The sequence below is a fragment of the Gekko japonicus genome, unplaced genomic scaffold (genome assembly GCF_001447785.1).
Source record: "Gekko japonicus isolate JY-2015 unplaced genomic scaffold, Gekko_japonicus_V1.1 scaffold1151, whole genome shotgun sequence".
Classification (NCBI taxonomy): domain Eukaryota; kingdom Metazoa; phylum Chordata; class Lepidosauria; order Squamata; family Gekkonidae; genus Gekko; species Gekko japonicus.
The window spans coordinates 497,122-522,547 of record NW_015172037.1 but is presented as its reverse complement, the minus strand read 5'-3'; the positions used below and the strand labels follow the sequence as shown (position 1 = coordinate 522,547).

Sequence of the window (25,426 nt, the reverse complement as noted above, 5' to 3'; positions counted from 1 at the left end):
TGACATGTATTATTATATTATTTATGACATAATAGTATGGTAATTTTCATTTTATCATTCCACTGTGGTAAATCTTTTCTATGAACCAACCCACTAAAATCTGAAGGTCAGCTTTTAAAAAACAAAACAAAAATCAGTTCTCAGGTTGTGATTAATCATAAATCTAACAATATCACAACACTTCCCGAAGAAGCTTTCATTGCGATAAAGGAGGGAATATCACTGAGAGGCAGACTGGATCTTGTCAGGAATTGGGAGTATGTCTCAATTCTTTGCTCTCCATGGACAAACATGGTAACAAAGACTGCATTTTACCATCTATGCTGAGCCTGCCAACTGGCTCCCTGTCTGTCTCCGGAGGACCTTGCCATGGTAATTCACACAACAGTCACCTCAGGACTGGACTACTGTAATGCACTCTATGCAGAGCTACCTTTGAAGACACTTTGGAAGCTACAATTCACTCAACAGTCACCTCAGGACTGGACTACTGTAATGCAGTCCATGCAGAGCTACCTTTGAAGACGCTTTGGAAGCTACAAGTGGACCAGAACACAGTTGCCAGATTGCTGACAGGAGTGTCCTGGTGAGTGAATATAACACCTATCCTATAGCGGCAGCACTGGCTCCCAATTAGTTTCCAGTGCCAATTCAAAGTGTTGGTACTTACCTTAAAAGCCCTAAATGGCCTGAGACACTCATACTTTTGGGACCGCCTCTCTCGGCATGATCCTCCCTGTCTTCTCTGATCTTCATCTTGGAATTTATTGAAGATCCCTGGTCCAGGAACTGCCTGCCTTGTGTCAAAAAGGGCAATGGCCTTCCCCTGTCCCATGGAACCAGCTGCCCCAAGAGTTGCATGCCTTGTGGACCTCCCTAGGGCATGCAAAGCTGCTCTTTTTGGGGCAGCTGATGGGTAATTGTCATCTACCAGGCAGCTGGTATACTTCAGCTGTGTCTTCAACCATCCACACATCCTACCTTGCTTGATAAGGGGATAGATTTTAATAGGGAAATTTTTTTACTGTTTTATATTTTAAAGATTATTTATTGTACCTTTGTTTTGTTTTATTGGTGTATTTTAAACACTGTTAGCCACCCTGAGTCCCATTAAGGGGAGAGGGACTGGGATATACATTTGATAAAAATAAAAAAATAAATAGCTAATATAGGCTTAGGTGTAGGATGCTTAGCTACATAGGATAATGATTGGCTCCTGCTAGTGAGGGGAAAAAAGGTAGAAACCAGAAAGGTGAAGTCAGATATCTTCATTATTTTTCCTTCAGTCTGAATCATCTTACTAGCTACATTGCTCCTGAAAGTAATCTGCCTTCATGTAGATACTTATCTAAATGCTGCCAGTAAAAATTAATGATGAGATTTAGTAATTCATTTGTTTCACTTGTATTCCATCCTTTCTCTGGAAGCATACATAGCCCTCTTCTTCTCCACTTTCTCTCAACAACCCTATGAGTTAAGTTGTTGTTGTTCAGTTGCACAGTCGAGTCCAACTCTTCGCGACCCCATGGCCCACATCACGCCAGGCCCTCCTGTCTTCTGTCATGCTCTGGAGTTTGCTCAATTTCATGTTTGTTGCATCGATAACACTGTCTAACCATCTCATCCTTTGCCATCCCCTTCTTCTTTGACCTTCAATCTTTCCCAGCATCAGGGCATTCTCCAGTGAGGGCTCCCTTCTCATTTGGTGGCCAAAGTATTTGAGCTTCAGCTTCAGTATCTGGCCTTCTAGGGAACAGTTACGGTTCCTAACCAGGAATAAGTTAGTCTAAGACAAAATCAATGATCCCGTTTCACCCAGTGAGATTCACAGCAACCAACTCAAATGCCATGTAGTCACAGTGGATTCCTTGGTGGGTCAAAGGTGGGTCCTAGATCTGGAATGGTCAAAGACTACTGTTCTAAATGCTTATAACACACTGATTTGACTCCAGCTGTTACACTGAACTGCCAGACAACTAGGCACTGATCTAAATAACAAGAATCAGAACTGAAAAGGGTGGCCTGTGGATACACTTCTAACTTACACCCCTCAGTTTCTTACAAAACTAAAGCTACCTGTATTTGCTGGCTATTACAAATTAAGACTGACGTGTATTGACAAAATCCATGCAAAGGACTCTTGTAGAGGGCCTAATCTACAAATTGTGCATTTCCAAAGCCATACCAACAGGCTGTAGTGAGGTTTATGAACTAATGTTTGCTGTGTATTTGGAATGGCCAGCAATAAAGGCCTTTCCAGCAAAGTAAGATCTGCTGGTACAGAAAAACGGTTATACTTGAAGGGGAAAAAAACTTGGAGAAATAGAAGATTCTCCACCTAATTAAGCTACCACAAAGGGCACTAGGAAAATATGAGTCTTCTGCAAATTATGAACAGCAACAGAAAGGGAGGAAAAGCGGGGGGATGGTGGCAATGGTACTTCATGAATCTCTTCGTTTCCTCCATGCGGGGCAAGGATGTGAAGTTCACAGAAGGGTACTTCTTGGACAATATAACCTAGATTGGAAGGCAGCCAAAGCATCCTCTTTAAATTGTATACAAGAGTAAGCTGATTGCATACTTTACTTAAACCATGCAGTTTCCCCTCCATTTTCATATTATATATTTCACGAGATTTAGGAAACAGTGATTACCATGCAGGTCCCAAAAGGAATAGAATATAATAACTACGTGTAATTATGCCTTTTATTGGACTCACAGCCAAAAGCCCAAGAGTTCAAAGTTGGAAATAAGCCCCATTGTGTTCAGTCAGAATTATTCCCAAGTAAACAGGAGTGCAACTCAAGTCAGGTTACTGTAAAAGCTTTCAAGTTTCACTGAACTCTTTAGGAAAGCCAAAATACCTACTACATGCAAAAAACATGTAACTTGCTCAATGGATCATTTTGATCAGGAAATACCAGTTTGGGTAAAGCAAGTAGGGGAGGAGCTGGAGGAACAGAGAAGGCACTTAGCTTTCCCCCCAGGTACTGCTTTCCTAATCCAAACTGTTTTTCTCAGAAGACTTTCCTTATATAAATGTTGAATGTATTTTGAAACTAGGAAGGCTTATGAAATTTCTTCCATTTAAATTCTCACCAGGGTTCAGAGTACCAAATTACCTGATCAGGTCTTTACAGTCACTAATCTGACATCTTCCATGTTTGACTTGTTCAGACCCAAGTCTAGCAATATGTCTTTTTTGAGTATGTTCCCTCCTCTGTTAGCAACGTATACAAACACATGTGTAAACTGAAGATTTTGCAGTGCAAAAAAATCCTGATTGTATAACTGCATCAAGAATCCCTTTTGTACTGTGATTCAATCCATACACAAGAGTGCCCATGTGTACCAGTTAACATGCAATGAAAAAGATGCAAACTGAGAACTGTGGGAAGGTGTACATACGGTCATTCTGAACAAAATTACCACTGGGGCACTTCGATATGTATTTGTGGGAAATGTCAGTTTGGCCCTTAGGCATCCTGCTTCTCATTTTCTCCAAACAAAATTTTCCTGATCAGGAGCCCTGTGAAACGTGAAAGCTTGCATATGTAAGTTGGTCCAATAAAAGACATCTTTCTGTTGATTTTGCCTCTCCCTACATTTCATGAAAGGTGTAGTTTTAAACAATATTCTATACCCTGTAATAAGTCTGACAAAGTAAAACGGCACTGTACAGCATCACATTCTCTGCCAACCGACAGGGTAATTAAGCAAGTACATTTAAATATGTGTATGTGCTGATGCAATTAATACAAACACAGGGAGTTGCTTTGTATTGGGACCAGGGACCCATCTAGCTCAGTATTGTGCATTTTGACTGGTAGCATTTCTCCAGGGGCAAATATTAGCAGAGACCTCTATACTGGAGATGCCACAGATCCAACTTGAAACTTATACAACCTATCTTCCAGTTACTTTCTGCAAAGCAGAAGCCCTTATGCCATATTATACCATATGCAAACTTTTGCAACATACGACCCCCAAGGTGGGACTCCAGAGCTTTATAATTGGAAATGAACCTTAGATCTTTAGAAGTATGGATTCTAAGAATTCTAGTTAAGGTGGGCTGACAGAAAACATGCCTGGCTCTGAAAAACAGGATATCAAGTGATTATCATGCCTGTCACAGAGAACTGTGAAAAAACCATGTGTCTGATAGATTGCTTGTGATTAGTACAAGATCCTTGGGCATTAAAATCTGTCTATAAAATATCCTTCCTTTATTCGCTGTAAGACAACTATCAAACCTCAAAGTAAACGTCATTAGTGACATGACTGACCCCTGTGTCTCATCCTCGGGGCCTTTTCTGTACATTCTGAGCCAAAATATCATTACAGATATGAAGTGTAATGTCGCTCAGATGATGGGCAGGTACCTCGTCCTTCCACATTCACTGTTTATTCTCTTACTCTCTTTATGTGTGTGTGTGTGTGTGTGCCACAACTCGCTGCTGACTTATGGTGACCTCAGCAAGGGGCTTTCAAGGCATATGAAAAGCAGAGATGGTTTGCCGTTGCAGTCCTCTGCAGAGTCTCCTTGGTGGTGTCACTTCCAAGTACCAACCCTGCTTAGCTTCTGAGATCTGATAAAATTGGGCTGGACCATGTGGCCTTCCCTCCCCTTACTCTCTTTACTCACAATTAATACATTTTTGAAATAACTGCTGTTAGCCCATGGTAGTACCCTAGGGACTATATTTCCCAAGAGTCTTCATGTGATTACTGGCTGGCTAAGATCACACAATGACAGATGATAAACTGGCATATAAGGAGGTGCAGGAAAGGCAACACCATGGCTGCAGATATTCACAGAAAAAACACAAACCACCACATTCGGGATGGCCTCCCCTGATGAAGACCCCCCCCTTTATTTTTAATCTGAGAAAAGTTTGTGGGGCAATACTTTGGCCCATGTCTACTAATAAAGGCATCAGAACTGGCAATGCAGCCATAAAACATCCATTGCTTGAGAACCTCAACTGCTTGCTCCATTTCATTTTTAACAGCTCTTGCACTAATCCCCTAACCTGCTTTTTTTTTTTTTTAAACTATTTTACAATTAATGAAGGGGGCTGCTGGAAAAGAGACAAAGAAGAAATTTGATGCATTCCAGACTGACATATGGACTTTTGTAAACACAGTACTGTAGGGGGAACCTAAAACTGTAGATACTCCAGACTCCAGACACAAGTTAGGACTAGTTTGCTCTTTACCTCTGAAGGGATCTGCTGGGCACCCTATGAGTTTCAGTTGATATCCCTAATTCCAGTGGTTGAGTTAGGGTTGCCAACAGGAGGTAGCGGCAGCTACAAGCATGGATGGCTTCAAGAGGGAATTAGATAAACATATGGAGCAGAGGGCCATCAGTCGCTATTAGCCACAAGGTATAGGTAGGAACTCTAGGTCTCTGACAAGTGATGCACTGTATTCTTGGTGCTTGGGGGGGGCAACAGTGGGAGGGCTTCTAGCATCCTGGCCCCACTGGTGGACCTCCTGATGGTCACTGTGTGACAGAGTGTTGGGCTGGATGGACCATTAGCCTGATCCAACATTGGCTTTTCTTATGTAACCGCCAGGTCAAACCTGGAGACCTCCTGCTATTACAATTGATCTCCAGATGACCAAGATCAGTTCCCTTGGAGAAAATGGTTGCTTTGGAGGCTAGATGCTGTGGTATTATACCCTGATGCGGTCCTTCCGCTCCCCAAACCCTGCTCTTCTCAGGCTACACCCTCAAAATCTCCAGGTATTTCCCAATCCAGAGCTGGCAACTGTAGGCTGAGGTAATATGATATGTTTTGAATGAGTTTACTTGATTATTTATGATGGCTAGTTTAGCATGCCATTGTACTTAATAAACTGCTTTGATTTATACATTTAACTCTCTCTCTCTCTCTCTCTCTCTCTCTGAGTGTGAGTGTGTGGTTGGTCTTGCTTTCACTAGAATCCTGAACTGAACTTGTGCTGCTGTGACCTATTCAGCAGACTTGAACGCAGTGTAATAGCAGCCATAGAAATGCATTCAATCAGCTTTGCAATGACATCATTTCTTATTTCACCACAGAACTATTAAAATCAAAGACAGGACAAATTAAGCTGAAATTTGTGTGCATGCATGAGACAGAGAGAAGCAGATTATGAGCCTGATGTGCTAAATGTTCAGAAAATACAAATGTCTGCTTTGCAATTTGAATATGCATAGATATCATCTACAGGTTTTTGAATGTCACTTGAATTAAGAGTTCTTTCTGGTTAAACTATACGACAACCCTTGGTATACAACAAGCCTTGATCTCCTTGGAATATTCCTAGCAACAGAGGAAAGGAGAAAGATCCTGCTAGCTAGTTGGCTAGTAACAGCTGAATACCACCTCACTGAATGTGTTCCTTTCTGCTCACAGGTACTAAGAGCTAGGGTGTCCTTCAGCTCTTAGCCTGAGGGTTGTAGCCTAGAGCTGGGTGGAAGATCAGCCAGCAGAAAAAGAGATGATTTGATCAGCATTCAAAAGCCTTCCCCTTCCCCCTTCCCTTTTGTTTCTGTTGTATTTTTTTTCCTGTACTGATTTGGGTCCCCAATAAGGAGAGAAGTGAGATATAAATAAATCTCTCCTTTTTTTGCCAGAATGACAAGCATTAGATATTAGATTAATTATGGCAAATTAACCTTTATGTTTCTATTCCATTCACTCATCTCAATACATACCTTCTTGGAAGGAGACTCAGCTATGCCTTATGTAAACCCTAATATTCTTACCCAATAAGCATTCTGCAAGATCTAAAAGCTATGGAGCCACTGTTAGGTAAAAACTATGCTAGTAAGTGTTATTATTAAAATCTATCAAATGCAATGCTTTGTAGAAAATGCTGCTGAAACAGTATAAGAGATGATATTGCAATACAATTATCAGGCATAGGAAAGCTTAAACATAGCCCCCAAAGGAACTGGTCTATCAAAACAAAACTCCATGTTGTACGTGAGCTATTTGTATCTCACCTATGAGACATTTATGTAGGTCCAGCAAAAAGGAACAGATGTTCTTTTTATACAGTGAAGACAAGTGCTATTCAGCCTTCCTGCATACCTATAAAAACTCAGACAGTTTAAGCAGTTTTAATAGCTGCCTGACAATTTTATTAATGCAGTCTGTCATCCCATTTCCATCTTAAACTGGCCATCCCATACTGCAGATTTTCATACATAACAAAAGATGAGAGTCACTAATGCTTGTCTCGATTAGCAAGAACATGAAAACCTATTATATTGACTACTAAATTAATGAGAACTGATCACTGCGGGATTTAAGAAAAAAGAGATACTTCCGTTTCTGTTTCCATAGACCTGTGTTAGAATGCTGTAGGCAAGTTCAAATAAATCAAGTATGCAGTACACAAAAAAATGGTATGGTTCATGTCACAGACCTAGTGCTTAAAAATCACTCCATAAACGTATAAATTGGAGCTCGTACAAAACTTTGGAAACGTACTGTTTTGATTTGAAAACCCAGACATGGATCTCCCGGCTCAAGAGAAAACTGCAGTCATCTTCTCCCTCCCCGACCACATCAACGAAATTTGACAGAGTTAAGCACTACTAAAAATTGCATCTGTTTCAGCACCTCTTGCATATAGATGGCACAAAATGGTATATAATGAATGGATGAGATTCCAGTGTTCCCTCTCAGCTGTGTGCGTGAGCGGCCGCTCATCAACACAGGACGTCCCGCTCAGCAGCAAGCTAGAGCCACTCAGGGCCTTCCACTGCCCACTGCCCACTTTTAAGATTACAGCAGTTGTATTCTGTTCAGGATATGAACTGCTCTGATCAGTAAGGGGGGGAAAAATTGAGGCAACACTGATGAGGTATAAATGGCATAAAATTTAAACAAATGCCATATAAGAAAGAAACAAATCAAGAATGCCAGCAATGAAAATAAGCAAAAACACAACAAAACAATAGGAAAACAAGAGGATCTGGAAAAGGATGAATTCTTATATTCCTAATATATTCCTAATATATGTGTTCAAAGTCACAGATGACGTATGGCAATCCCAGTAAGGGGCTTCCAAGACAAGTCAGAGAGATGGTTTGCCATTGCCTTTCTCTGGTCTCCCTTGGTGGTGCCTGTTCCCAGTACTGACCTTGCTTAGTTTCTGAAATCTGATTTGATTGGGCTATACCATGCCACTTTCCCTCCCCCTTAATATATACATAGGGCAATATATCACATATTGCTTTTGCTGTAGTAGGACTGCTACCCTGAAACCCAGTAACATGAAAAGCCTGATCCTTCAAAACATCCGTCGGGTAAAAAGAGTACAACACCAAAGAGTTTAATCACCGGTATCCAGTCCAACTTCGTGTGTCTAAGGCTCCTTACAGCTCCTTATTTTCCTACAAAGTAAATCCATTATTAAAAGTGAGTTTTATAAAACAACATATCTCTACAAAAGAGTTTTCTCATATAAAGTTGGTGTTTTTTAGGAAACATACCTGCTATTGTCCCTGTTGCCTTTTAAAACCAAAACAACACATTTTTGAAGATAGAGGAAGGACAACTTTGAACCCAGAATTCTCCCTCAGAAATACATGAATAAACTTTGTTTATAATAAGTATTCATCATATTTATATCCAACCCTTTCTCCCAGAAGTATATATTGATGGGGTGTTCCCTTTATTTTCCCTCTTACCATCCCTATGGAGCAGCCAGAAAAACAGTGAATGGCCCAAGGTAAGCTATTGAACAAAGGGAGACTGGAACCCATATCTCCCATTCCAGCCCTGACTATTATACCACACTGGCTTTAATTTTATGGATTAAGTTCCTGAAATATGAAAAGCCATAAAAACTACAGTTAGCAATTTACCTAAAGCTGATTTGGTTACACAGTATGAGAAATATTAAGCACTTATCTTCACATCTTTTGCCAAGCCTATACTAATTCTCTGAAGTCTTGCTGGCTTTTCGAATTTTAGTAGTGTACTTTAGATGCAGGTTTTTAAAGCAGAAGAACAACACAGGATATCTTACATTCTTGCCCATCTGGGATTGGCTGGTCATGTCGATTTAATTACAGTTTGTTTGGTCCTGCTTGGAGGAGATGACATGAGTTTCAAATTTCAAAATCATTAAATGCTAATTAAAATGCAACTATGTTTGAGTAGGACTCGTCTTTATCTGTAGCTCCCTTTGGATTTTGAAGGATCATTGTAAAGCACATAATAATTAAACTGAAACAAACAAAAAAGGCAGTGTAGCATGAGGAGAACCCAGTTGGAACTGGACACTGGCTTATCTAGACAAGCGGAAACAAAGAGGCCAACCAGTTATTCTGGAGGGCTGACAAACAGGACACAGAGGCCAAGGTCTTCTCCATATTCTGCCTCTCAGCACCAGTATTCAGAGATTTGCATCCCCTGTATATGGAGTTTCTCTTTATTCCCCATGAGGGACAGATCCTCCATAAATCTGTCTTACCTGCTTATCTCTCCTTATATATAATTGAATAGTGGGTGCCAAAGTTCTAATTCTAAAATGCACTCCCTTAGTGTATGGCTGATGGCACTGCTCCTCAGCATATATCACCACCAATCAGAAGGCAAAGCCCGGGTCCCGCCCACACCACAACTGCTGCAACAACCTGGTCTTTTGCATATGGAAGCTGATTGGACTTCAGTCCATTCCACACCTCAAACTCCCCCCCCCCGCAAGGCAGTTGGAATGTCAGTTGCATATGGAACCTGCTGTATTCTGGTGGTGTGCAGGTCCCAGGTTCATGTTTTAAAAGCAGACTAACACTGTTTGCCCAAAGCCAAAGCACTCTCCCAGAGCCTCTTTCTAGATCTCGTTGTATTTATTTCCACAACGGGCCTTATTTCTAGTAAGAATATAATGCAGCAGTGACATTGGATCTGTAATGCTGAGATTAGATTGCAAACCACAGAAGTAAGACACAGTTCAATTTGGTCATGTTACCTAAGTGGTGATGGTTCTGTATCTCTCTCAAAGTGAGCCTAACAATCTGCTCCCAAATTATCATGGCAACCTGCTGTATGTATACTGCTCCAAAATAAAGGTCCGTCCTGGAAGCTCATATGAAGATCTGGAGCCTGTTTTCCAACATATGACAGTACTTAGTAGAGCTACTTCAAGGAAATGAGTTTTATATTACCAAAGCTAAGGTGGGTTATTCTTAAATCACTGGTTTTAACTGTGATTTAAATAACTAATTAAAATCCTTGATGGTATCCATCTGTGCTTCTAACAATTTTCCCAAAGAAAGATTGTATTCTCAGTAAGAATCCTTAAGCATGCACAGCAAATTTATTTACAACTAAACACAGCCCATTTCTGACTGATCTTGCATTACAGGAGGCTAGGTAGGCTATTATTGTATGCATTTTTGTAATAACAAAGCCAAACATACCAACTGATTACTTTCCTTAAAAACTATATTTATATACTAAATAACTAAATTTTAGTCAATTTACTTCTAAGTGCTATTCAATGGAAACTGAAGTTTAATTCACATGCATGGACGTTACATTATAAAACAGCTGAAAAATAATTCATATGAGATTATGTTAAATAAACTGAAATTTCTTAAAAGGGAGAAGAACTATTAGTATGTACCTCAATGATACACAGTTGAATGGAAACTAGACTTTTATTAACTTCAGCCATGTAGGGTAAGGACAAAGATCAAGACCTAAGCAATTTATAACATGAACATTTACTCTAACGTGGAGTACAAGTAGGGACCCACAAGAAACTTGCGAGAGCAGTTTATCCCATTCTCCCCACCTCTGCATCTCCCCCTCTCCCCCTACTTGTCTCACATGCTTTTTCCTTCCTGCCACCCCCTCTCTTACTCTCTCTCTCCTCCCCTCCATGCCTGTCACTGCCTTTCTGCCCCCACCCCATCACTCTTTATGCCCCTGTCACTCTCCCCACCTCCCAACTACTTCTGCCCCCCCCACATAGCAGCAGTGGCAGCAGCCCCTCACCAGGAATCTGAAGTCCCTCCCCACCTCAATCCCCACCATCCCCAGGCTCCACCACTAAACTATCCAGGAATTTCCCAACCTGGAGTTGGCATCTCTGTCTCCTTCCCACCCAACAGCCAACCTACCTTTATCTGCCCCTCTGTCTTCAGCTTTCCATCTCCTTTAACCCTGCAGCTTCTACTAAGGAAAACTATGGTCCTTCTCAGAGTGGGGACTAAAGCAGTTTACATTCTTCTCTCCTCTTTTTTATCCACACAACAAACCTATGAGGTAGGTTAGGCTGAAAGTATGTGACTGGTCCAAAATCACACAGTGGGCTTCCACAGCAAGATAGGGATCTAAACCTGGTTGCATGACATGAGCTTTTGGTCTGGGCAGCCAGCTTCAGTACAAAAACACAGGGCATGCCACCAGATTATTTTTCCTGCCTGGCAAATCATTCTCTCCTTCCCCTGATTCAGCTTTGTTTTGTGCTTCAGGGCCAGGCTATATGTCTGAACCTGATTGAGCCAAACCTAGCCAGTTCATATGCCTGCTTTCTATTTTTCTCTCTAGACCTAAAAATTGTTTGCTTAGACCCTAAGCACACACAGTACTGACACTTGCTTGTTTTTTGGAAGATTGAATCCTTCTGAAGCTTCCCTCTAGGCAACTTCAATCCTACATTGTGGCCATTAACACCATTGGTGTCAAACTCCCAGAGGGGCAGTGTGACCTTCTTTGCAGAGATTGATTTATCCTGCAGGATTGCAAAGGCTGTTTCATGGCACTTTTCTTTGAGGTAATGTTTCCTAAACGAGGATCTGCAAGCCAACTATGCAAGTTTCTTTTACATTTTTTTGAAAAATTCCTTCCAAAAGAACTGCAAAACTATATATCCCGAGACTGTTACCGCCAGCACTCTGAAGAGTAATATGCCAGTGCGGCTACATGCTGGGAGCTTAAGGATTTAAAAGTTCTGGATTGACTATGTGCCAATCCCTCCTGGGCTGTGGGCACTTGAGCCTGCACCCAAATCGCTGGTGACCTTTTCTGGTATTTATGATGTCAGTACAGATTTTTATTACTGTTTGAGCTGTTGACGCAAAGCAAACAGGTTCAGTAGCCTGTGTTTATCCAGGCAAGATAGAAGCACTGGGATGTCAGTCCCTTTTTTAATCAACCTGCATCACCTTCTGTCCGGATGCTTGGATAATATTAAGTGCAACTTTCTGAAGGGGGAAGGGGGTTCAAATAAACAGCAGCAGCAACAACAAAAAGGTTCAGAAACTCTCCACAAATGGTTTTAGACACACTCACAAGATAATTTCAAACGTCAATAGAAGACGAAAAGTGTGAATGTGAGAATTGTTTTAACACAGGGGAACAGTCACTATCATGTTCCTTTCCCATCCAGAGCAAAGCTGGGTGTACATGAATGAGGATGAGGAGAGGCAGATATCACTATCATTTTCCCAGTCAGGGCAAAGGTGCATGCTTGTCCCTTATTTATTTGTTTGTTTGTTTGTCCCTTCTCTTTTACACGAAAAAGAAAGAAGCTGCTGCAGTATCTTTAAAGGGAAGAATAAGAAAATGATTGAGAGCAGCATTAGAGAAGTGGTGGAGAGATGTTTTTAATACTTGGAGAGTGAGTGGCCACTCCCAAGTGAGCTTCAGCCTATGTGCTTTAGCACATTGGTTTTGTACACAGGGTTGCCAGATCCTGTCCACTTGCTGGTGGGGGACTTTGGGGGGTGTCTCTGGAGGGGGTGGAGATGTCTCCAATGTGATGATGTCACATAGAAGTGACATCATCACATTAGGGAGGCAGCCTGAACTGCAAGCGGGACCCTTTAAATGCTTTTTACAAGCAGGGACTGCCCACGTCTGAACTCCAACAGGCAAACTTGCCACTTGCAGTTCAGGCATGCAGCCAGCAGCCGCCTCTCCCCCTCCTGTCCTGCAAGTTTTAAAGGGCCCTCCAGCTGATCAGCGGGCCATGTGCTCCAGCCAATTGGCTGGAAGGCCCTTTAAATCTTCCAGGAGTGGAAGGGGTGGCTGCTAGTGGTCACTCTTGGGGGAGGGGGCTTCCTCCACCAGGCATGGACAAGAGCCTGCAAAATCAGGGGATCCCCTGCCCCCACCTGGGGACTGGCATCCCTATTTGTACAAGTAAGGATTATCTGCCACTTCCTATTGAACATACCATATACTCAGTAGCAAATTAGTAGTGTAATGTGCAAAATAGCCCTCAGAATGCAAATGAATTTATTTAATGGCTTCATTTATTTATTATTTAATTAACAGGACACTTTCAAAAATGAGTCCTGTCCTTCTGCATACCTAACACTATGATTTCTTTTATTTCTGCATGCTCCAAAACCCACCAAATTATCTTCTAGACCAGTGATCCCCGATATGTCGCTTGTGAACTGGCAGGGTTTCCTGGTAATCATTTGCTTTTTCCACAACCAGGAGATGGATAGTGGGAGTGGAACTCTGCTGATTCTCCTGGACCTCTCAGTGGCTTTCAATGCCATTGATAATGGTATCCTTCTAGATTGCCTTTCTGGGGTGGAACTGGAAGGCACCATTCTGTGGTGGGATTGATTTTACCTGGAGGGTAAAAATCAGAAGGTAGTGCTGGAGGATTTCTGCTCTGGCCCATGACCTTTGGAATTCCACAAGATTCCATCTTGTCCCCTTTACTCTTTAACATCTACATAAAACCACTGGGTAAAGTCACCTGGAGATTTGGGCTGGGCTGTCATCAATATGCAGATGACATTCAGCTCTATCTCGCACTTCTAGCTGATCACAGGAAGGGTGCAGAAACCTCAAACCGCTGCTTGGTGGCAGTTCTGGAGTGGATGCAGGATTATAAACGGAAGTTTAAACCCAACAAGACAGATGTGCTACTGGTGGGCAGAAGGCAGAATGATTTAAGGTGTCACTCATTCTGGATGGGGTTGCGCTTCTCTTGAAGGAACAAGTTCCTAGTCTGAGGGTGTTCTTGGATCCAGGCCTACCGCTGGATAAGCAAGTGTCAGCTGCAGCCTTTTACCAGCTTCACCTGGATAGCCAGCTGTGACCTTTTCTGGGCAGAAAGGATCTGGCGACTGTGGTGCATGCCCTGTTTATATCTAGATTAGATTACTGCAATGCGCTCTACATGGGACAGCCCTTGAAAAGTGTTCAAAAGCTTCAACTGGTATAAAATGTTTCAGCTAGAATGTTGACTGGAGTCACAGGGACCATCCATCTACACTGGCTCCCAATTTGTTTCTAGACACAATTCAAGGTGCTGGTTTTGACCTTCAAATCCCTATGTGGTTTGTGACCAATATACCTGAAAGATAGGGTTGCCAACCCCCCCAGTTTGCCAGGGGTCCCCCATTTTGGGGGGGTTCTACCCACCACTGGCCAGTAAAGTTAGCTCAGGGCTACCTAAGCAGGTTCTGAACTTCTGTAGTACAGCACAGGAGAGGGAGTATTCCAGTTTGGTGTAGTGGTTAAGTGTGCAGACTCTAACCTGGGAGAGCCGGGTTTGATTCCCCACTCCTCCACTTGCACCTGCTGATGTGACCTTGGGTCAGTCACAGCTGTCCTTGAAAAAGAGCACTTTGTGTCAGAGTTCTCTCAGCCCCACCCACCTCACAGGGTGTCTGTTGTGGGGAGGGGAAAGGAAAGGAGTTTGTAAACCACTCTGAGACTCCAAGTGAAGGGCGGGGTATAAATCCAATCTCCTCCTCCTCCTCCTCCTCCTCTTCTTCCTCTTCCTCTTCTTCTACCATCACATTTAGTGACACACCCAACCCTGATTTCATTTACTATTTCAGTATACTATAAGCTCTTGGTTCCTTGGTCTCCTTAGCAGCTGTAATTTTATTTCCAAATATATGATGATTAGTTAGGATGGGACGAAGCACCTTTTCTTCAATCCCAATATTCTCCAGTACCATCTGTTGTAGACAGAAATGGATGGCAGCCCTCATAGCATCACAGAGTAGAGGGAAGCAAGGGAGTTAGTCACTTAATTTACTATTGGTTGTTTTATCCAGAAGATTATTTATTTGTACCCTTTGGCAGCTCCTATGCTGGCAGGAGATCTACAGGCCTGTACTGGCAGAACCAATGAGGATTTATACCTTAAAAGTTTCAGGGAACCATTACCAAATAACTCCATGAGATGTTTCTTTGAGCCATGTAAATCTAAAGATAGCAAAATAAATGGTGCCGGGAAAAGGCCTGCATTCCTCATGGTTAACAATGGTTTAACTATAGTAAATGGCTGCCTTTGGGTTGACAAAGAAGGGGACCATACATATATCAATCACTGTGGTGCCAGCGTAATTGATTATTTTATTGTGTTACCAGAGCTGCTGAATGTAATTGAAACTTTACGTGTTACAGAACACAGACGGAGTGACAATCTACCCCTACAACTTGTGTTAAACCTACAAGGAAATAAATTTTCCTCATCTGCTTTTTACTGTCGACTAGATCAAAACTGTGATAATCTCAGACCTGTAAAATGGAGTAAAGATATTTAGAAAGACATGGTGAGGTTAATGACAGCCTATGAGGCCAGACAACTTTAAATATCAATTCAACCCCTGAGAATAATCTTTTGACTCTGGGTTGACTACTGAGGTTGTTTCAATCACTGTGTACATCCCATTTGCAGACCAGAGATTCTTATGGCTGGATGAAGTGAGAGGAGTGGTTTGATGCTGATTATAAGGAGCTGAAGAGGGCAATTCATTATAAACAAAGGCAATTTAGGTCTTCCAACAGTAAAGAAACAGAACTTCTCTCACTTAAGCACATTAAAAAAAACGCATTGAAGGCCCCTGCCACACGGGACGGCTGAAACGCGGCTACTCAGAGCCGCTCCAAACTTGAGACGCCGCGGCGGGATCCCATGGATCCCCTGAGCATCACTCCCCGGCACGATCAGATGCCGGGGAGGAAACGTCTGATGGGAGGGGGAGGCTGCCAAACTGCGCATGCTCGAGCATGCGCAGTTCGGCTGGGGGCCGGGATGCGGCGGCGCAAGGACGCGCCGCCGATTCCACAGCCCGGCTTGAGGCGCTCCAATGGATGCAACCACCTAGATTGGTGGTTCTTTTTTACGGCGCGGTATTGGCATTTGGGACGGATCAGGGACGGAGACGGCACACTCCCCAGATGTTGAGGTGGGATCGCGCCCATTTGCTCCGCCCCCGTTCCGTCCCGCTCCCGGCCCAAATGGGCTCGTATGGACAGGGCCGAAGTTAGGAAAAGGGCTGTGGTATTGGGTAAATGGAATCATTTGATTTGGGCAGTCAAATCTAAAGATAGTAAAATATTTTGGGATATAGCAGAAAACAAGTTAAATTGGAGGTCTTCTGTGCCCTGTTAACCACTGGAAAGACCATTTTACAGCTTTGTTTGCCGCATCCAAGATGCATACATGTGATGTTTAAGTCTACCTTTTTGAGATAGATGAATGGCCTCTGAGAACTAAAACAGAGATTAAGGGTCTAATAAATCAGACAAGAATCAGTAAGGCGCCAGGTCCTGACTTGATCCCTCTGGAACTCTTTAGTTTGAACACTGAATGATGGGCAGAAATTCTGGCACCTATTTCTACCCAGATCAATAAGACTACTGTAATGCCTATGATATGGTGGCATGTGATAACTGTGCCAATTCATAAAAAGGGTGGTCCTCTGGATCCACATAATTACCATACTATTAGTTTGCTATCAGTAGTGGGAAAGCTGTATGCTTCTGTTCTTTATAACAATTACTAATATTCAGCTGCCTGGAAAATGCTGTGCTGTTGTTGTGGCATTTTGGGGGAGGGGTTTCCTTCCTTTAAAAATGTGTAAATTAATATTTTTCTGCATATCTGGTGAGCCCTATGGTTATACAAAAACCCTGGTCTTTTATGTAGGTAGCTTGGTTTTGCTGATCAACTGACAGGCACAGGATCATTATGTTTGCTATCAGAGGAAGTGCTTATGCTGTAGTGGGCCCTGCACGTTAAATATAGGCATCTTCAAAACACACACTCCCTCTCATGCCTGGTTTAGACAGACAGAAGAATGAGATGGGAGAATTCTGAGGTGGTAGAATGGGCTATACCCATTTGGACTGGAGGTGGGATATTTTTCATGCTTATAAAAACTCTGCAAAATTTAAAAAACAAACAAAAACAAATAAGAATGAAAGGTTATAGCCTAGCTCTTTGCATGCTGCCCTGGTCTTCCATTTACAGGGAACACAGTGTTAAGTGGTATAGTCCCTGCAGTGTTAAGTGGTATAGTCCACTCCTTACCACCTCATTCTGCTGGGTGCATAGACAAGGCCTAAATTAAACAATCAGGCTCTAAGTTTGAGTCTGAATGCTTCCAATGTGGTATTCTTCCCCTCTAGATTTAAAATCACAGCAGAAGAACTGAAACCTCGCTCTTCTTCACTTGCAATTCATAATCACACCTCTTGTCTATTTGGCTCGGGGATGCTGCTCACACATGAAAATGGTCAAAAGCCCATCTGTCTCTGTCAGCTGGCAAAATGGATCAAGGCTAGCATATGTCAGCTGCTAGTAGACAACTGGGAATGATTAACCAGACCTCTATGAAGGCCCAGAGGAGCAGAAATATGGATTGTCCATGCAAATCACCCAGCATGAAGAAATGTCACAGATCCATTAGTTTTGTGGTTCATAACAGAATGCCTCTGCAGGAGGATTTTCTCCACATAAAAGTGCAGCTCCTATAAAGCACATGTTGGATCTTACTGTGCAATGACCTTACCAGGGACAGTAAAAACACCACCTGCTTAAGACCTACAGTACAATATTTAGGTAAAACTCCATTTGGCTTTTGTTCCCATGGATATACCATAGAAATGAATGGGACCATTCATTCATTCATTCATTCATTCATTCATTCATTCATTCATTCATTCAATTTATACCCCACCCACCCCACCAAAGCAGGCTCAGGGTGGCTTACATAAAAGGTTACATGACCAGAGGACTTCTGTTTTTTTATTTTAAGAAAGTGTCAATGTTTCCATGAAATCCTCAGTAAACTATTCCAGTCTTGCTCAATTCTACTTGCATACCTAGCAACCAATACATCTTATACTAGTAATAGAGAGAAGCAAACATGAAGGTATCTGACACAAAGTGAGCACCAACAAGCAAAGACCCAACAAGGACTGAGCATGTTCACTGCTGCCAGGGGTCTTTTTGTAGAAAAAGAGCTGCAGGAGCTCAGCATACGGTATGCTAATGAGCTACTAGGCTATTAGCACAATAGCTCATTAGCATATGCAACGCCCCCTGACATCACTGGAAGTGATGTCAGGAGGGGAAGCAAAAGGGGGGAAGGCATCTTCAAAAGCCTCCCCTTCCCTTCCCTGGGGGGGGGAAGCGAAGAGAGAAGGGGTTTAAAGTTTAAACCCCTTGTCATTAGAGTTGGGCCACAGAAGGAGGAAAGAAGGAAGGAAAGAGAGAGAGAGAGTAGAGAGAAGGAACAAAGGAAGGAAAGAGGAAAAGAAAGAGAAGGAAAGAGGAGGGAAAAAAGAGAGAGGCGGGCCCTCCCACCCACCCCCACTCCCCCAATCAAGCCTCCGCCACCCCCATGGATCCCTCACTTACCCCGGGAAGCGGCGGGGAGCATCTTCTGGCCTCCCCCAGGCTGCAGCGCTCTGGCGCCGGCCCGGGCAGGCGGCGACAGGCCTCCTCTGGCCTCCCTGGGGCGGCAGCGATCCAGCGCAAGCCCCAGGAAGGCAGCGACAAGCCTCCTCTGCTCTCCCTGGGGCCGCAGCGCTCCAGCGCGAGCCCCAGAGGGACGGTGACAGGCCTCCTCTGTTCTCTCTGGAGCCGCAGCGCTCCGGCGTGAGCCCCAGGAAGCTGGTGACGGGCCTCCTCTGCTCTCCCTGGGGCTGCAACGCTCCGGCGCGAGCCCCAGGAAGGCAGCGACAGGCCTCCTCTGCTCTCCCTGGGGCCGCAACGTTCCAGCGCGAGCCCCAGGAAGGTGGCGATGGGCCACCTCTGCTCTCCCTGGGGCCGCAGCGTTCTGGCGCGAGCCCCAGGGAAGTGACGATGGGTCTCCTCTGCTCTCCCTGGGGCCGCAGTGCTCCGGCGCGAGTCCCAGGGAACCAGCGACGGGCCTCCTCTGCTCTCCCTGGGGCCGCAGCGCTCCGCCTGGGGGCATGGCTTGCTGCCACCACCATTTGTGCCAGCTCCTGGGCTCCCGGAGTGGCGCTCCGGTGCGCTCCTGCCTCAAAAGACCCCTGCTGCTGTCCAAGGAACACAGAATGTTCTAGGCTGGACCTATTCTCTGATGCCTTTCCACCATATGGTGGGCATTTTACTTGATGAATCTAACAGACTTGGAGTAATAATTTGATGAAATTCAGTCCAAATGAATTGTGAAAGATAGTAAGATATGATGAATTACACGCACAAGGAAGGGATAGGGCTGGATCCAGATGAAGAGGTCACAGAGGAAGTTGAGAGAGCAGGTCTGTCCTCGTCCCTTCCTTCCCCTTCTGCAAAGAGCCTGCCACTTGTCCCAAAACTCCAGTGAAGATCAGGAGAGCCTTGTAAGCAAAATGCATCACAGGATGTGATGCTGCAGTGATAAGGGAGAAATCAAATAAAATCTCCCATTTTCCCTTTGCATGGCTTGCATCAATAGGGGAAATACATTACCTGATTCCCCCCCCCCCCAATCACTGCAGCATTATGTCCTTTGGGGCCTTTTGCTCCTGGGGATCTCCCGATTCTCAGAAAGGGTGTGTGTGAGGGGAGATCTGCGCTGCCAACTCCTTCCATGAGCTCTTTTCTGGATCCAACTCACAAGGACCATTACTATAGTAGGATCCTTCTTATATAATGTTCTCTGCTCAAATTCCCTAACAGGTCTGAGCCAATATCATTAATCCTATTTTGTTGGGGGGGGGGGTGTCTGAGGGACAAGAAATGTTTCAGTTAAAGGACAGAGGGGAATTCAGTATGTTTTCAAGAAAACAGACAGTAAGATGATGACAGTGAGCAGCTTAGGACATTTCAGATGCTAAAATTACTTATGAGAGGTAAATCAAATGTACATATATGAAGTGGGAAATGAGCATCTTGGCAACTGTTGACTACCCCTGGTAAGCTAGGCAGCTGGACCTACGGTAATTCTTGGGATACATTCCAACATTACATTGCCACTATCAGGCCCACAACATAACTTTATGCATTTTATTCTGAAACAAGTCCTAGTATGTTCAGTGGAATTTTCTCCCCCAGTTTGCAAAGCATTCCAGCCACAATTTTGTAATGATTGAGGAACCAGATGACAAAAGACCATCATTTTGGATGTGCTTGATTATTTATTTAAAGTCTTTTAAAGCTGCCTTTCCACTCATCTTACAGTCCCCAAGGTGGAGAACAGTCAAAGTCAATAAAGCAGTTTTTTAAAAAAAACATACAAACAATTAAAAACAACTAAACAAAACACCTAAATGGGAAGGGTTAATGAGAGAATGACAAAGAAAACTGAAAAAGTGTTCATCCACTATTAGAAGACAATGATTGAGGGGGATAGATGAATCTCCCTGGGGAGAGGATTCCACAGTTTTGGTGCCACAACTGAGAAGGCCCTTTCTTGGGTCGTCACCCACCTAGTCTCAGATGGCAATGGCCCCCAAAATAGGGTTCTGGAAGATGACCTTATTGGTTCATTAGGTTCATGTAGAAGTAGGTTTTCCTCAAAGTACCCTGGCCCCAAGCCATGTAGAGCTTTAAAGGTCAACAGCAGCACCTTAAATTGGGAGCCAGCAGAGTAAGATTGGAATGGTGTCCCTATAAACCATTCTAGCTAGCATTTTGGCTGCAGCATTCTTTACCCATTGTACTTTTCAGACACTCACAGTTACCAGAAAGTTTTTGAATAACTTTACCTGAAAATTTCAAGAAATGAGTGAAGAATGATCTAAATATTCAGGGAAAGCATATAGCAGAGCCCATCTGACATGGTGCCACTGTAGAACACAGCTGGGATATTGCATTTTTGAACATTCCATCATATCACAATTTCACTGCCCATAGAAAAGTAATCTCTCACGCAAAGGGTTCTAAGCCTAGCAATGATGCTAAGTATTCTTGTTTTCTATTTTTATTTTATGTATATTGAAATATGCTGTCCCCACGATCTCCTTTATGGAGTGGCTTAACAATAAGAAAACCTAACCCTTGTGAAGGACTGGTGACCGTTCAAGTTAATTTTACTTTTTATGACCAGCTCCATGATTGACACTCGAGAATATAATATAAATTGCTTTCAACTAAAATCATAATTAATGGTTAATTTATTTAGGATGATTGGCAAGAACCTCATGAAAGCCAGAACTGACAGAATTCTTAGGGTCTTCCCTGTAAATCTGAACAGAGTGAGCTGAAGTGTTTCCTCTTTGCGTCCCAGAAGATGGCTCAATCACTTCATGCAATACCTGCTGAAAAAAATTATTTTATTTGCTAAAATAATATCAGATATGACAAGGTTTACACCAGACAATTCTAGCCAACAACTGAGCACCTGACTCATTCTAGTAAGAATCTCAATGGTTTCAAAAAAATGGGGGAGAATATGGAGCTAGGTCATTATAGAGGATGAACTGTCTTATAATGACAGTATCACTAACCTTGTGTTAAGTACTGTCTCAAGCACCATAGTACATTGTCCCAAGGAGTTGCTCTTAAAGTTGTTTTGAGACCTCGTATTGGGGATGCAGAGAAAGAAACTAAAATAATCACTATAGATCAATTCTTTAAGGTGATGCTCTGAGCTGGCTGAAACTAAACCCAGTGAAGACGGAGGTCCTGTGCTTGAGTCGGAATGGTTTAGGGATGGGGATCCCTCTCCCGACCTTTGATGGGGCACCTTTGGTGCCAGCACCGGAGGTTAGGAGTTTGGGAGTGCTCCTGGATTCCTCCCTATCTATGGAGGCCCAGGTGGTAGCCACTGCTGGCTCGGCCTTTTACCATCTTTGGTTGGTCCCCTTCCTTGACTGCGACGACCTGGCTACAGTGATCCATGAGACGGTCACCTCGAGATTAGACTCCTGTAATGCTCTCTACATGGAGCTGCCTTTGTCGCAGATTCGGAAGCTGCAGTTAGTGCAGGATGCTGCGGCCAGGCTGTTGATGGGTCTCCCTAGATGGGAGCACATCCAGCCTGTGCTGAAAGCACTGCAGTGGCTGCCAATAGCTTTCCAAGTTCATTTCAAGGTGCTGGTACTTACCTTTAAAGCCCCATATGGCCAGGGCCCGATGTACCTGAGGGACTGCCTTTCCCCATACATACCCCAGAGAGCACTATGGTCCGGGGCCCAACATCGATTAGTGATCCCAGGCCCTAAGGAGGCCAGGCTTGTGGCAACCAGGGCCAAGGTCTTCTCAGTGGCGGCTCCTACCTGGTGGAATGAGCTCCTGGAGGAGATCAGGGCCCTGTGCGACCTCTTACAGTTCCGCAGGGCCTGCAAGACGGAGCCCTTCCACCAGGCCTTCAATTAGGAGCCGCCACTACCACCACCACCATCTCGTGGCAATAATGGGTAATGGTATGGCCATTTATAAAGATCTAGCCACAGTATTGTGATGGGTCGGTACCGCTGAAGTGGGCTTTTGAGAAACATCTATAGGTCACCATCTTGATGCGATCACTGAGCACTTTATTATTGTTAATTATGGTTGTTTTTATTCTGTTTTTAATGTTTTATATTGGCACATGATTGCCCTTGTTTGTGAGCCGCCCTGAGCCTGTTTGCGGGGAGGGCGGGATAGAAATGCAATAATAAATAAAATAAAATAAAATAAAATGAATGAATGAAAGAAAGAAAGAAAGAAAACTCATGACTCTACCAAATCAGATTAATTGAGAGTGGCAATCATTGCAAGAAAAGAAAACATACTGAATCTAAGCAAACAAGACATTAATGGGTTAGAGCAGAGGTGTCGAACTCAATTGTAATGAGGGCCGGATCTGACATAAATGAGACATTGTTGAGCCGGGCCATGTGTGTCATAAAATGTAATGCCAGGTAGCAGAGATATAAACTTTATAAAGGACACAAACACAAAGATTTTTTTTACTTAAAATAAAAACATGTTTAAAACATTAGCTCTGTAAGCTGCAAATCTACTTTTGATTTATTGACATTCACCACAGAAATATCATGTTCACAGTTCTGCGTCTAGGACCCAGGTTAAAACATGAAATGGCTAAGTGATTAAGAGAGTCTGGTGAAGCAAGCGATGATGCAGCAGGAGCAGCAGAACTGGAAGCAGGAAATGGCCAGTTCTACTGCGGGCCTGATTGAAGCCCTCTGGGGGCTTCATCCGGCCCCCGGGCCACATGTTTGACACCCCTGGGTTAGAGGGAACAGCCTGGTTGCTACAAAAAGAGAGACGAGATACTTGTTTCACAGTTTTAATACAAATATGGGTAATTGCACATTACCCAGCTGTTTGAAAAGCATCTCTGCATGGGTTAAAATTTACAAATACTTCTTAAGAGGCAATGCACTTGTGGGAAAGGACAGGAAGTTCTTTGGAACATGCACACATGTATTCACCTGGTTATTAACAGAAGTAGAGATTGAACATATTCATTTCTAGCTGACATTAGGCCAAGTATATTCCTAATCTATTATACTCTGTATCTGGTTGAATTGGTTTTCCACTGTAAAACTGAAGCTGAAATCTAAAGGAGCCCTGCTAACCTTACGCCTGACCCATATCTGTAACCGCCTGCACTCAGTAAACTTCCTACATTGCACATACAACATTCTTAATTTGTTGTAACAAATTCAGCTTTTAGTGGTGTCTTCTATGCAAGAGCAGAACATAAACAGACACAAACCAGTTTAACGAGGTCAGTCCTCAGCTTAAAACCTTGAAAGGTCATATTGTGTTCTAGTTCTTCCTGCTGATCTCTTGAGGGTGGCAGCTAGATCAAAGACAAATTCTGATAAAGCTCCTTACTCAGCAATCGTCTTTTTTACCCTACTGAGCCACTGGCCAAAGTCTCAGAGCAAAAGCTTACCCATGGGGAACATCCACACTTATCATAGATCCTGTTCCTCACCACTTTGTAACATAATTACACACACACACACAAAGGACCCCTCCCCTGTGCTCCCCTAATTTACCTCCGGCAGTAACTGAGGAGGCAGTTCTGTGAAAAGAAAGCAGCAGCCAGCAGAGAATAGTCATCCCAAACCATAAAAGAACTCTGAATGCCCTGAATGGTTAACAAAAAAGAACAGAAAAAAGAAAGGCATTACGATACCTTTGAACTTGTGAAAGACAGCCCATAGCTCTGCAATGTCTGTAGCAAAGGTAATGTCTGTGTCAAGTACAATGACTCGTTCAAGGTTGGCAGGAAGAGTCTTTGTCAGAACCAGCTTCATCAGCCCATAAATCCCAGAATAATGTTTGTTGGGTATCCAGGATACTTCAGACTAATGAAAGGGACAGGGAAAAGGGAAGAGAGAAGGAAGGAAGGAGGGAAGAGACAAGTTTTATTAGATGAAAAACAGCTTTCCCAACATTCTTTCTAAGGTTGGCCCTTGAAATCAAAAGAGACACTGCTCCGTCAGAGAATATATGAACTTACAGAAGCCTCTGTGAACAATGTGGACCAACTGGAAGAAAGCCTAGGAGGCAAGCTTTCTACTTCAAAAGGGAACACACCACATGGACCTCCAAAGTCTTTGAAATATCCACCTAAGCCACACAGACAAAAGAACTACAGAGACTTTCCAACTGAAATGGAAAAATGGATAGAATGTTGGACTAGGATCTGGGAGACCCAAGTTCAAAATCCCACTCGGCCACTGAAACTTGCTGGGTGACCTAAGGCGTGTCACTCTTAGTTCTTGTGACTATGAGAATAAAAAGAAATAATCTCAAAAAGTTTGATTCACTCTGCAAGTTGTCCTCCCCCCAGGTATAACCCTGTGACTGTAGTTTGGAGATCATAACTAATGTCAAAACACATGACACCCGCCCTAACCTGGATAGCCCAGGCAAGCCCCATCTTGTCAGATCTCAGAAGCTAAGCAGGGCTGACCCTGGCAAGTAATTGGAAGGGAGACCTCCAAGGAATACCAGGGCTCAGGACGCAGAGGCAGGCTATCAAGCCACCTCTCTGAAAAATGTCCAAGCCCACAATAGGGGTCACCAGAAGTCACCATGATTTCCAGGCATGCAAGCACACACACAAACAAACACAAAACCACATGACACCAGTTTTTCTAAATTGCAGCATTTGATAAGCAGATGTTCACAGCAATCAGATTTGTTGCATGTATTTTCTACCTGGAATATCTGTGCACAGTTGAACCCATTTTTCTCTACCCATACACCCTTCCCTTCATT

At 43.4% G+C, this 25,426-nt stretch overlaps 1 protein-coding gene across 1 annotated transcript in view; it reads right to left on the bottom strand.

The window, feature by feature from the left end:
* LOC107118339 (glycosyltransferase-like protein LARGE1) overlaps positions 1 to 25,426 on the bottom strand; it is a 321,370-nt gene that overhangs the window by 143,426 nt on the left and 152,518 nt on the right. Inside the window, exon 5 of the mRNA XM_015420643.1 lies at positions 24,336 to 24,507. Coding sequence (XP_015276129.1) covers positions 24,336 to 24,507 — 172 coding nt within the window. The remainder of the gene's footprint in view (positions 1 to 24,335; positions 24,508 to 25,426) is intronic.